Raw genomic sequence first — 14751 nt, forward strand, 5'->3', positions numbered from 1 at the left:
GAAAAAAAGGAGAGAGAAAATGAAGAATAAGAAGAACAAAAAGAAGAGAAAAAGGAAAACAGGAAGATGAGAAAGAAGTTGAATTTACAGATATTTTTAAAGTAATCGTGATTATTTATGGTAATGAGAATAGTGATGTTAGAAATTGTAATAATATGTATAATGGGAATTAACTTGAATGTTGATATTGTGTGACGAATATGTTTGATATTCATTTTTCATTCTATGTATTTCATACAATCTTGTACATATTTTATAGTATCGTGCTTATTTCTGTAAAATGTCTGCAATCCAGCCTGCGGGCTGCAATGGACATTACTCAATAAAATACCCTTTCAATTTCAATTTCAATTTCAATATGCTTATGATGGATTTTCTGATTTACCTTGTGAAATGTTTTGTTGGAAGAAAAAATGAATTGAATTGAATGGTCAATGCAATGCTGAACATTGAAGAAGAGAAACAATATAAGAATTTAACACATCTTGAAACATTTATTTGCCTGTAAAATGTTTGTCATAGTATAGCCAGGATACTGTGTATTTAAACTTTGGAAAGTAGTACACCAAGCATCAAAAAGCAGTGAACTATCAAAATCTTTTCAAGATCTTAACTTGTCTTCTAAAATGAACAACATATTTTACGAATATGCAGTGATAGCCTAATTAAATAGAGGATCTAGTAGGTATAGGCCTAACTCTGTTTCAAAATCTGTGCTGTGATTTTTTTCATACCGTTTGTATTTCACTTGTCTCTATTCATCATTCGTCAGTAGTGAATGAATTTCACACACTGCCGTGCAGCTTCCATTTCCGTTTTTTTTATTTTTTTATTTGTGCACCTAATAACTGCACAATATGTTTTCCAGATCCTTCCTATGAAGTTTTCATTGTAGATCAATATGTCTGAATCACTCAGTTGGTCCAAAAGAAAGGCATTAAAAGCCGCTGAAAGATTCTCGCACACTGAGTAAACAATCACAATATCGGCGCGGCGCGGCGGCCGCCGGCGCAGCGGCGCGATGGGTGCGCTTGGCTGCTGAGCCGACTGGGTACGCCAGAGCAACTCGCTTAGCTAATTCGCTGGGCTGATGGAAGCCTCGTTGGCCCCCAGCTATGGCGATCGATATAGCGCCGCTAGCGGCAGTAGGTGTACAGGTCATCAAAATCGAATCGGTCTATACAGACCAAGGGCTCTCCTCCTTGCTCCTATGGTGGGGCTGCTCATGGTCTGCTCGCTGTTACGCACAGACCAAACATTACCATAACCCCAATTTTATACAGTTTTTTTACATTCAAACAAGTTTGACATGACATGACACATTATGTAGCAATATTTAGGTTAACTTTCCCACAGTGTGCAATCGCAAAAATCACAGTAGCTAAGTTACATTGCAGAAATTTGTATCCATATTGGTGATATTGCAACATTGCCATTCGCTAGCTGTAAGTCGCCATTTAATACATAGTTACATACACGTAAGTCTCAGCCAGCATCCACAATATGGTTTGGAAGGGAAAGTCGTGTGATGCGGGACTTTCCCCCACAATGCTGGGACTAGGGTGATCATGGGGTTTATCCTTAAGTATTATCTGGATTGTGACCAGATGCCAATCTGTGACTGAATGTTTGAAGGTTGTAGGGAATCTAGGTTTCTAGGTGCTACTGCAGCACACCAAGAAGGTAATGCGAATTTATGAGTTGACTAGATAACACCCTTGTTCTCCTGAGCAAGCAAAACATACAGATGTAAACACAACAAAAGGGGAGGGTATGCAGTGCATGTAGAAATCTACTGTGAATATTTCTCCCTGCAAGTTTATTTGCATTCACATGATGCTTAGAGGTGGCAGACACAAATTAGGCTGTCTTGACTAGCTGGCTAGGAAGCAAATCATAGAACCCTACATTTTATTATGACTTTTATGAAGTGCTTGATTTCCATTACAAAGTGCTAGATATTGCAACTGATTGAAAAATTCCCCCACATCGACATAAATAAGCACTGACTTGATCTTACAAACAGTGAGTGTATAACATACAAAAACATCTCAACGGAAGAATTTCACAAATTTGAAGTGCTAGATATTGTTTGATAATAATTGATATTGTTAATACTGAACTGGTAGTTGTCCAATACTTTCAAAAGACTTCTACAATATTGTGCATCCACTGTGCTTCCTCTAATGACAATGTGTGACTCAAATCGCAAACACGTATGAAAAGATTTTAAGGGCAGTGTGCCATTATAAATGAAAACTGTAAATGAATTGTATGAACTGTGTTAAACTAACTAGATGATAAAGGCGGAATGATGTCCAGACTTGAATAATGTCCAATAGGTTTGTATACATTATGTACACATACCTGGTATGTGTGATCTATAGATGGACAGGGTGTTTTCCAACTTCAGAATTTACTCTATGGTATTTTAGTGCCTAACATAGTTGCTCTTACATTTTGTAGCAACCAAAGTTGGTACATATCTGCATGTTGCATTTATTTATGTTCCCTAATCAAAGTGTTTTCAAGCCTACTCCCCTATGCACATGTAAAATTTATGATAATTAATATATTGTTTTATATGATTTTATTTTTTTTAAATGAATGTATATATGGTCATTTCCAAGGTAAAAATGTACCTCCTTAGGGGTGTCAGGTTATTTTCTTTTATCAATGTACATTACCCCCCCCCCCAAAAAAAAAAAATATATATATATATATATATATATATATATATATATATATATAATAATAATAATAAAACAAAATTTAAAAAAAATAAATAAAAGTAGACATGATCTTTTTTAGAACACTTTGTAGATACTGAAAGATAACTTTGCCCTCAAATTCCTTCAGAGAAGCAATTTGTCTGAATTGTTGCTGAAATAAAAACTTTTTGGGTAACATACGTAAATGCTGGGCAGACATGCAGATGTACTGACATATGACATAGTGCTAAAGTATGTTACCCCAAAAGTTTCCATTTAGCACAAAATGTTATAGATTGCTACTTTGAAGCAATTTTAAGGCAAAGTTATCTCTCAATTGTTTAAAAAATCGTATTGTATGGGGTAATGCACACTGGAAACAGAAAATAACTCGACATTCCTGAAATGTATCCTTTTACCTTGGAAGCACCCATGTGTATATTACAAACTTCAAATAAGCTTGGCTATGAAACTGAATGGTATTTATGACACAGTTCTTGTTTTTCAACATGAACTTTCTCTTCAATTTACAGGCTGTACTGAAGAACATCTTTGAAGAGGAAGTCAGTATTGCCTTTGAAAACAAGTAAGTCTGTATCTAGTCATTTAACATTGTCCATACATAATAGATAGCCAAGGCTTGACATTAGTGATGGCCTGGTACCACTAAGAATTGATGCCGGGTCACTAAAGTTCCAAAAGCTTTATCTTTTGACAGCCCAATCAGGTAAATAAGATTCAAAATATATTGTTATGTTTCCCTTTCATTTGGGCCACTGCACTTCTTTTGGGACAGCCAAAATGTCAAATTAAAAGATGTTAGCCACCAGAGAAAGAGAGAAAAAAAAAGTAAGTGTCAAGCCCTGATATAGCTGTCACTGATGTAAGACTGGGGAAATGCTTCATATGTCATTGCAATTTCTACATTCATTTATGTCAAAAAGTCAACAATTTATTCTACATTGAGCCTTCGAAGTGAGCTAAGTTTGCAATAACTCTTCATCCAGTGTCCAGTGTCTGTTGTATGCAAACTTATTACATTTTTATCTTTTTCTTGAAAACAACAAGATGGATTTTCACCAAACTAGTGGAATAAAATTGCAATTTGTTTGAATGGGCACCATGCTCACCCTGCCCCCCCCCCCCCCCAATTAATGAATCTTTAAAAATCTTCTTGTCTAGAACCAGAAGTAATAGAGCTAAGTTTAAATACTGTGAGGTAAAATACATTGATGACTGTAGTTTCAAGTTTGTTCATTGTGGATCTAGGGGTGCCCGAGGAGGGGGGTTGGAGTTGTCCAAATTGGACCTGAATTGTACATTTTCATCATCTTCTTGGGAATGCATGGTTAAATTTTCACCAGACTTGCTGGTATTATCACTTGGGTGATAGAACGTGTACGTATTTGTACAAATGGGCACCATTCCCCACCTTGGGGGAGGGGGCCCTGAAGTACAATGCCCAAGGTGAGGGGAGACTGACAAAACCCCCAAATTAAGGAGTCTTTACAAATCTTCTCTTGAATTGTTAAGCTATGGTATTGCTACTGTATGTGTAATTTAGTAATAGTGACTGTAGTTTCAAGTTTGTCTGTGGCAGATCGGGGAAACCAAGACAATTCCGTCTTCTTCGTGAAAACACATGGTCAAATTTGTCACCAAATGCAATTTTTTATCGCAATGGTGACAATTTATATACTTAATACAAGGATCCAAGAACTCCCTATTAGAATAGAACAAACAAACTAACATTACATTATGTGTCCTTTTTTTTTTAAACTGGAAAGTCAAATTTTCTAAATACAGTCTACTTGGTAGGTATTTTTACCAGTATGATGGAATATGTAAATGTACACCATGCCCAGTCAGTTGTTCTTAGAAAGTTTCTATGCCTCCGCCCCGAAGTGTTGCTGGAGGCATTATGTTTTCGGGTTGTCCGTTCATCTGTCCTTCCATCCATCCGTCTGTTGTTACGACCAAAATCACACTGAGAATGATCGCACAAAAGAAACAATAAACTAATGTTCAGGCGGTTTATTAACAGTAATATTGTGGGTACAGACTGGTAATCGGCGTCATATCAGTACAACAATGATCAATAGAAACAATTACAAATCGGTAATGGAATCACTTACATGCGTCCAAACTATCACAAAGTCGCTACAGTTCCCTGATAGTGTCCAGATACGATGTTCGATGCACAAATGAATGATCCGCGATGCACCGATGAATGATTCCTGTGACGTAAATCCAGAGGCACAGGTTACAATAGTCCGCGTTATAATTCCAGGGTATATGTCCACAATAGATCCACAGTATAATGTTCCCAGCGAAATGTGCAGAATCCAACGACCACGTCCAGTCGATGCGTTGAATGATGATTCACTTTATATTGTCCAGCTAGGAATCCAGCCCGTCACAGCTTTGCCGTAGCAATGTCCGTTGACATTAAAATGTGGAGTCCAATGAAGGCACATTAATTCTCTGCAGGCAAAATGTCTCCCAGGCCAAGTATCTCCACAAACATAACAGGTCAGCAGGTAACACAGGACTGACTATAACAAGTCGCTTCAGAGCCAGAAGTGACGTAACTCTCAGAGCAGAGGTGTTGGGTACTCTGCCTACTGCAGAATTTCTCTGGCTTATATACTATCCATTCACCCCCTTCTAGCACATTCTATAACTCTCTCCAACCTACTAGCCAGTCCAAGTTCCAGGAAACCTGGATGACTCACTGCCTAACTATGTACAAAACATTATTACCAAAATTAACTACCACTCACATTGGGCTACAGGGACAGTGCCTCACTCAGCCAGATATGTTAGCACTTCCCAGAACATTCTGGAAATGGGTGAAATCATTCTAGATTGAGTGAGCTATAATGTTTTTCCTATTCCATGCATGTACTGTATAGCTACATTGTATACCACCTAGAAAATTCTCCACTGATCTGGTCAGCCTGTATGTACTATATGTATACCACATAGAATGTTCTCCATTAATCTGGTCAACCTGTGTACATACACATTAAAACAATCATGCATGCAGTACATCATACCTGTACATAACTACTAGTGTGTACATTTGTGACACTGTCCATCTCTCCGTCCGTAATCAATTTTGTTGACAGCATAACTGGTTGTGCATATTAACTATTTGTTGCACATGCTCAAGGTCAAAGATCAAAGATCAAGGTAAAATGCTCAAAATGTAACCATTTCCTCCATATCTCTGCAATGCGTGAAGGCAGCCTAAAGGTATTTTCTTGAAACTTTGTGTTTACATGTGATACCCAATAAGGATTCTGTAGAGAAGAGTTTCAGGCCATGAGGTCAAAGGTCAAGTGAAAATGTTAACATTTCACTTTTTTCCTCACATCTCGCAAATGGTTAAAGGCATCTTCATGGAACTTAGTTCATATGCATGTACTGACTGGCAGTGCTTATCTCTGGAATTTTGGAGTCATGGGGTCAAACGTCATGGTCAACTCCTCAAAATTTCATTATTTCCCTCATATCTGTGCAATGCCTGCAGGATTTTTCTTGAAACTTAGTGTATACATGAATTAACCAAAAGAGGTTCTCCTGGATTTTTTTTTTTTTTTTTTTTTGCCAAAAGGTCAAAGGTCAAGTGAAAATGCTAACTTTCACCTCCTCCATATCTCGGAAGTGGCTCAAGGTATCATCAGGACACTTTATAGTACATATAAAATGCATGTTCTGTCTGACAGTGATTCTCTTGGGAATTTTAAGGTCAAAGGTCAAGGGTGAAAGGCCAGGTTGAAATGATAAAATTTTATTATTCAATACTGAAATTACACTTTTTCTCCTCACCTTGGAAATTGCTTAATGCATAAACTAATAAAAGGGTCAAAGGTCAAGTAAAAATCCTCAAATCCCCAAATACATGCTCTCGTAGACAATATAGCAATTCATCCTATTAAACCAAGTTCAAATAAAGTGAGTATATTCAACACATTTGTGACAAACAAGACATTATTTGCTTTTTTTTGTGAAAGTGTCGTCACACATTGTCAAGATATATAGACCTATTGGGAGAACCATGCATTATGGCTAAGGTATACCAGTCGCCATAGCAACATTTCTTTTTTTTTTCTTTTTTTTTTTGGTTTTTGGTTTGTTTTTAGTTGTGGTTATAGATGTTCATTATCTGTCATCCATGACACCTTGCATATGACTGAGGTGTATATGACATCAAGATTTGTCATTGTGTTGTTGTTTGTGTAGTTGGACAGCTGAAAGGAGGGTTCCCATCAATGTGGTGAGGCTACCACCAGAAGCATCTCCCAGGGATGGCTTGGAGCTTAAAGCAGATGAGGAGGTTGAGGTAAGCGAGTACAATGTAGTTGCGATCTAAGAAAAGGAAGCACTCGCGTTCAAAATGATGAATTGGCTACAACTGTATCTGTTAGTTTGAAAAAGAAGGATAAAAATTACATACAAGGTCTTTGTTAACGTTGCTATATGCATTCCTTGATCAAAATGTATGCATTCCCCACCTAGCAAGATCATTTCACTTGTCAATTGAAGTTCATGAGTTGAGTCCGTACAGTAAAAAATTCTTTGTGGATGCTGCCCTTGTCTATTTAAACATTGTGTTGGTCATTGATTGGTTGTGTGTAGATTGCAAAAGGAATGAATGATTGGTAAGGAACACAGTATAATGTTGCAGTGTAGGTAGTATGCCATTGGCAGTTGTGTGACTAGTTAGAACATCTGTTCAATCTGAACAAGGGTGGAAACCACAGAGAAGAGTTTTAGGGTCTTACCCATGTTGCTGCTGTGTTCATGACAGGCAGGCAGTTGGCATGAGACAAAGGGTTGGAAAATTTCTTGCTTACTTCAAAATTGAATCACCAATTGAACTTCTGTGCAAAGCCTGCATTACAGTCAATCCTTCATTAAATATCAAGCATCATCTGTGTACAGTGTCCTTTTGGTACCAGTTTAGTCTATAGACTTGATTGAAACCATGGATTTGAAACTACTGTGGTGAGATAGGGCTTAAAGGGGCATTCCAGATGATTTTTATAATTTCAAATCATGTAGTACATAAATCGACAGTTCCACATATATTTGTGGAATTTATTGTGGTCCTTGAGCAGAGAAACCAATACTCTGAAAATCTTTAACAAATTACACTGAACAGTGTTGATGACATAAGAGCCTCACATATTTCAGAAGTGTAGCTGTGTAATTCCATTATAATACCGCTTCCTTAACAAATTCACCTATGTAGAATCTATGCATACCTTCTTCTTATGTTCTGCTTCTTTGAGCCCCAACTCATGTGTTCTTATGGTGAGGCTGCCATGTCATCATCCTTGTTAATTGCAATTTGTTATAAATTTTGAAAACATTCTTATTCCTCATCCCTATCACTATAAATTATAAAACTTTGTACTAAGTGTAAAGTATAGTTGTTCAAGTGTAAAAGTCCAAAAATCATCCTGAGGTCTCCTTTAAGTGTTTGTAACATTCTCTCAATAAACTCATGTCCAGTTTTCATATGGATGTATTTGTCCTCTGATAGGTTTATTCAAGGTCATTTGAAGGAGAGCCATGTGGCTGGTGGCGAGCTAAGATCCAGATGGTCAAAGGCGAGGTATGTTTTGGTTTTTACTGTCAGGAAAGCAACCACACAATTTGTTAAAGGGTGTGTACAGTTCTGGTCGAGGTGAAAATTTAGCTTTTAACGTTTTGCGAGATATTCAGAAACTACTCTATGAAATGTCAAAGAGCACGCAGTTCTAAGGGGTATCAAAAGTTTATTTGATGAAAATCGGTTTTGAAATGACTGAGATATCCAAAAACAAAGTGAAACAAAGATATCCTAATAAAGTTGTGGCATGTCGCCTTTTATTATTAGCACTTTTTTGGATATCTCAGTCATTTGAAGGAGAGCCATGTGGCTGGTGGCGAGCTAAGATCCAGATGGTCAAAGGCGAGGTATGTTTTGGTTTTTACTGTCAGGAAAGCAACCACACAATTTGTTAAAGGGTGTGTACAGTTCTGGTCGTGGTGAAAATTTAGCTTTTAACGTTTTGCGAGATATTCAGAAACTACTCTATGAAATGTCAAAGAGCACGCAGTTCTAAGGGGTATCAAAAGTTTATTTGATGAAAATCGGTTTTGAAATGGCTGAGATATCCAAAAACAAAGTGAAACAAAGATATCCTGATAAAGTTGTGGCATGTCGCCTTTTATTATTAGCACTTTTTTGGATATCTCAGCCATTTGAAAACCAATTTTCATCAAATAAACGTTGAATCCTTCTTAAAATTACATGCTCTTTCATATTTCATAAGAGGCTTTTCATTATCTCACTTAGGAATGTTCAAAACATGAATCCCTACCTCAACCAGTACTGTACAGTCCCTGTGTCCGGCCTAAATAATACTTTTTAAGATGAGTGATTGTCATCATGACACATGTGAATTTCAATATAGATTACCAAAATAGATTTTAAAGGCTCTTAAGAAAAAAAAAAAGAATCTTGAAGAGTATTTAATAGACTATCCTCCTGTTGCCTAAGAATATGAAGTGCCTTCTTTCATCAGTAAGTATGATTTTATTGCCAATACATCTATGCTTTGACTCTATCGATCACATACATGTATACTGTTAAGTATTGGCAAAATGAACCTCCATTGCCACAGCAGATACTCCCCAATTTTAACTTCTAAATGTTGACATCTATGTTTGCTGCTCACCCAGGGGGTGACTTATATTTGTTCATTATAGGGATGCTCGGGATTATTTAGATAAGGTGAGAATGATATGTTTTGACACACACTGCTTACTTGGCTCACTTTGAATTTAGTTGTATGGTAGGGAATATATTTCAATAGAAAAATGTTTGTGAATGGTTGCTGTCTTCATATGTACATTCTTTTTTTCTTGTGCTGCTGCAGTTTTATGTCATAGAATATACAGGCTATGATGCAACATACAACGAAATTGTTCAGGGAGACCGGTTGAGGCGAGTAAATCCTAAGTGAGTATTTATTTTCTTGTTGAATAATAATAAAAAAATATATATTAGTTCTCATTTGTACACCAGATGTGAATTTTTACATTTTTTTCCAGACCACCAAGAGAGAAAAAAAAAAGGAGTTACAGATAATCTTATATAATCTTATTTCACATTCAAAAGCTTCTCAAGAACCTTTTCTAAAATTGGCATAGTCATTATTTTGTTAATTTTAACAGACTATGACTAGATTTTTGTAGAATTGATAAATTCCTCTCCTTACCTGAGCAGTTGAAGATATTGCAATGATTGCTTGCCTCTCCCATTAAGCAGAAAAGGCCCATGTAGTGTAGTTACTGTTTGAATTTGATTGCTTGTATAACAAATTCAATTTTAAATGGTAATGTTGCAAAGGAATAAACTTAGTAAGCTGATAGGTTTTTCATCACTCCCTGATAACTGAATTTTTTATGCATACCAGCAAATATGGTGTCAAGGAAGTACAAATTGTACTTGTTTCCCTAATGGTGGTGAAATCTCCTGCAAAAATTATTTAAGTATTGCAAGCATGTTTGCTTCTTATTGATTGATACAAAGCCATGAGGCACACACAATTTCATCATATGCTATGCTACTGTATAAGCTGTTATTTTTGCGAATTTGCAAAACACAGTTGGATGGCGACTTTAACAACACGCAAAAATGTCTCCATGCGCTTTGTTAATAGAGCATTAACATAAGCGTCGGCGTCGAATCGCAAAAATGTCTATGACCTCGTCATTCGCGAAAATATCTGTACGCGAAAATAACAGCGTATACAGTATTTCTACTACTTTAGTGTCATGAGCTACATTATCTTTCCTGACAGTATTGAGAAAATACAGATTGAAATTGAAAATATGTGTGATATGCATCATGTTCGGTTTCTTTGATTTTACTTTGCCCACACAGCCATTGTCTGAGTAAGGAAAGCATTCACAAAGCTGTCATCAATGTACCAGTGGAACTGAGGCAGTTGTACGTATGACATTCAAAAGTAGTTTAGGGATGGTAGACCTTTTTCTGTGCTTACATAATGAACTTTGGGAAATTGATAGCAATTGTGTAGAAAAAGAGTAGTCATTAGTTTCAAGTTCTATTGCTTTTTGACTCAAGTTCAGCAGTGGAGTCACAGTCACAGTGTAATATAAAGTGGGAGGGGGAAGAGAAACCAGCAAGCACACAACATATTTTGTATGAGTCCTGCATTGAACCCATTAAGAATGAGAGATAATGAAAGAAAAATAGAATACTTCAGTTTCTGTATGCCTTGTGTTTGTCTGTCCTAGTACATCAAATTGACCACATATTTGACAGTGCTCACTGTCACTAGAATTTATAAAGCCTACAAGAAAGATCCTGTACTGTAGACATTCAGTGGAAAACAATATTTATTGTATAGATATAATGTAGCAACAGTCATTACAGTCAAGCTATCATTATTTAATGAAAAATGTACATGTTCGAGAGCATGTTGCATGAAAATTCAGTGCATATTTGATGAAGGCGTATGAATCGTTTAGTTTGTATAAATATCCCTCATATCTACATGGACATAGTAAATCCTTTTGTCTTACTCGGTTTGACACTTGCATTGGTAGTTCACCAGTATGATAGAATATGCAAATGGACACCATTCCCCCCCCCCCCCCCCCCCCCCCCATAGAGGCCCCCAACTCCTTAGGTGAACTTGCAATACTCAGGTGAGCTCTAGACCCATGGGTCTCTTGTATTTAGATGTTTCACTCACATTTTTGTCTATTATGCCAACAACTTAATCTTTGTTGTGTGTGAGGTTTTCTGGGGAATTTTAATATTTACTATCATCTAGTTCTTTCTTTTTCCTTGAGGGGAGTGAAACCCAGTAGATATGTAACATGTTATACCTTGATTGAGTAAAGGCAGAAATATTAGTAAAATGCACCAGAGAGGTGTAAGGAATTTTGAACCAGCTGTTTATAGAAAGTTGTGAGAATTCCACAAAATTTCATTTCAAATTCATGAAAATCCTTCCGATGAGGTGTTTTTAATGCAACTGATTGTAAACGAGCACTGAATTGATCAGTTAATTTTTACACCAATGTAGGGCAATTTGTCAATCAGTTGCATTAAAATGTCATTTTTTATGAAAAATACACATTCCTCTACTTGTTACTGACATATGCAGAGTGTCATATTATCCCCCATGTACAGTCAACCTCGCGTAAGTCGACATAATCGGGACTGAGCAAAACACGTCGACTTACGCGTATGTCGACTTACGCGTAAGTCGACATTTTGTCGACTTATAAATGAAAATTAATTTCCCTTGTACAGAGTAAGATTTGGATCACGTTGCGGATCGCTACCCATATCTTACTCCTTTTGCCGCCAAAACATGCCTACTGACATGAGCAACAATAATGTTTAAGTTCATGCATAAATCTTGCGCGAGTTAGTAACGACAACGCACAATTCCCAAATCTCTAGAGAGATTTTCAGAGAGCGGGATCGGAAACCTAGGCCCGTTTCTAGACACTTAATGTTTTAAACTTGATTTGAAATATCAAAGGCAAATTCCCCAAAATTGCATTAAACTTTGCGATTTAAATTCAAGTGCGTTGCTGGGAAGATATGCGTGTGATTTGGCATAATTCTGTCGAGATTATTTTTCAGTGCCGACTGAGTTGAAAAATGTGTGATTTTCCTTCCCTAAGTCGCCATATTTGTTCTGCTTAAATTTGTATTGCCATACTCTGAAAATGAATTGTTCTTGCGCTCCGATTCGCAACATTACCGCTCTGTACGGCGCGGTCCTGTCTGAAATAAAAAGAAGAAGAAAAGTTTGTTCATCCGAAAACGACATCTTTCGGACTACTATAACCTTCGTAGAAACAAACCTCTTACCATTGTCGGACTAATTTAACTTTGGACTGAGATTTAAAACTTGGGCATAGCGAACTTTAACAATAATTCATTATCATTTTTTTTCATTGACATTTTGTGAAACAGCATGCGTTTTGGTAGTTTGAAACGTGTAAATGTTGCGATGTCTTTCCCCTGCAAGTGCAGACTAAATTATGGGGTGTTGCAAGAAAGTTGCAATCAATTGCAAATAATTGCTAATTTTGAAACAACCATTCTGATTGGCTCAGGGTCTGCCCTATTAAGAAGACATGCATGCAACAATGATTTTGATTGGCCAGTGACAATCAGTTGCAAGTTGCAATTGATTGCAACTTTCTTGCAACAAAGTTCGGTCACGGCGAAAGTTCCGTTCCGAAATAAGAAATAATGCGAGCCTTTTCAACAATAACGCATTTGCGTACATTTTTATGCGTTTAAACGCAGTTTCTAGTTTCGGACAAGAACCGCAAGTCTTTTCTGCAACGCTCTTGCGTTTTAAAAACAGCGTTGCTTATGATTTGACGGACTTGCATTTGATTTTTAGAGTTGCGTTTAAACGCAATTGAGTTTAAATTTCATACAATTTTCTAATTTTGTGTTATTATCAATCGCAAGTCTTTTCAGCATTATGTGTGATTTGATGGACTTGCATTTGATTTTTAGTGTTGCGTTTAAACGCAATTGAGTTTAAGTTTCCTACTAAATTTTCTAGTTTCGTGTGATTATCAAACGCAAGTCTTTTCAGCGTGCCATGTGATTTGATGGACTTGATTTTCAGAATTGCGTTTAATTTTTAATTTTGCTTACGATAAGTCTTTTAAATAATAACACACTTCCGTAGATGTTTAGAGATGCGTTTAAACGCAATTTCTTATAGTTTCGTACAAAAACCGCAAGTCTTCTCTGCAACGCTCTTACGTTTGAATACAGCGTTACGTGATTTGATGGACTTGCATTTGATTTTTAGACTTGCGTTTAAACGCAATTGAGTTAAAAAAAGTTCCCTACAATTTTCTAGTTTCGTATGATTATCAAACGCAAGTCTTTCAGCGTTCCGTGCGATTTGATGGACTTGCATTTGATTTTTAGTGTTGCGTTTAAACGCAATTGAGTTTAAGTTTCCTACTAAATTTTCTAGTTTCGTGTGATTATCAAACGCAAGTCTTTTCAGTGTGCCATGTGATTTGATGGACTTGCATTTGATTTTCAGAGTTGCGTTTAAATTCTAATTTTGCTTACGAAAGTCTTTTCAACAATAACGCACTTCCGTAGATGTATAGAGATTTATTTAAATGCACTTTCTAGTTTCGTACAAAAACCGCAAGTCTTCTCTGCAACGCTCTTGCGTTTAAATACATCGTTGCGTGTGATTTGATGGACTTGCATTTGATTTTTAGAGTTGCGTTTAAACGCAATTGAGTTTCAGGTTCGTAACAATTATTTTCTAGTTTCATATGATTATCAAACTCCGTCCTTTCAGCAACGCCCTTGCGTTTAAATGCAAAAGATGCGCGGATTTGATACACCTGCATTTGATTTTTTTTTTTAATAGTTGCATTATTAGTCGCATTGTAATAAATCTTTTTAGAAAGGGCCCTCATGTAACCGCTTCGGAATAATCAACGTTAGAATATTCGGATTTACAAAAACACCTATTTCATGTTCGGATAATGAATATCTACTTGGACATATAAGTGTACACAATTTGTGCGTTTTGAGAAAAACGAGAAGGAGAAAAGAGGTAAAGTGAACTGTCTTGGGTACTACATGACTGTAATGCTCCAGTGTAAATGAGTCTATGTCCTTTCTATATTCTGGCATACAAGACAATGGACGCATGACGCGAACGCTACCGCGCCGTACACTAGCAAATTACCGAGTAGAAACGCAGCGAATCGGAGCGGGTAAACAATTCTTTTTCAGAGAATGGCGATAAGATTTTGAGCGAAAAATTATGTCGACTTAGACAAGGGAATTAACACGTATTTCAGCTCAGTTGGCACTGAAAAATCAGGTCGACTTACGCGAGTTGTCGACTTATAAATGTCGACTAAGACGAGGAAATTTTCAAGGAATAACAAAGGCAAAAATCGGGACTTTTTTATTGTGACGACTTAAGCG

At 36.7% G+C, this 14751-nt stretch overlaps 1 protein-coding gene across 1 annotated transcript in view; it reads left to right on the plus strand.

The window, feature by feature from the left end:
- Positions 1 to 14751, plus strand: part of LOC139708184 (RNA-binding protein FXR1-like) — an 80073-nt gene that overhangs the window by 30765 nt on the left and 34557 nt on the right. Inside the window, 5 exon segments of the mRNA XM_071620159.1 lie at positions 3245 to 3297; positions 6960 to 7059; positions 8266 to 8337; positions 9647 to 9729; positions 10657 to 10722. Of these exon segments, the coding sequence (XP_071476260.1) occupies positions 3245 to 3297; positions 6960 to 7059; positions 8266 to 8337; positions 9647 to 9729; positions 10657 to 10722 (374 nt within the window).

The sequence above is a fragment of the Diadema antillarum genome, unplaced genomic scaffold (assembly GCF_040938485.1).
Source record: "Diadema antillarum isolate AM-2024a unplaced genomic scaffold, OU_Dant_1.0 seq00001317_RagTag, whole genome shotgun sequence".
Classification (NCBI taxonomy): domain Eukaryota; kingdom Metazoa; phylum Echinodermata; class Echinoidea; order Diadematoida; family Diadematidae; genus Diadema; species Diadema antillarum.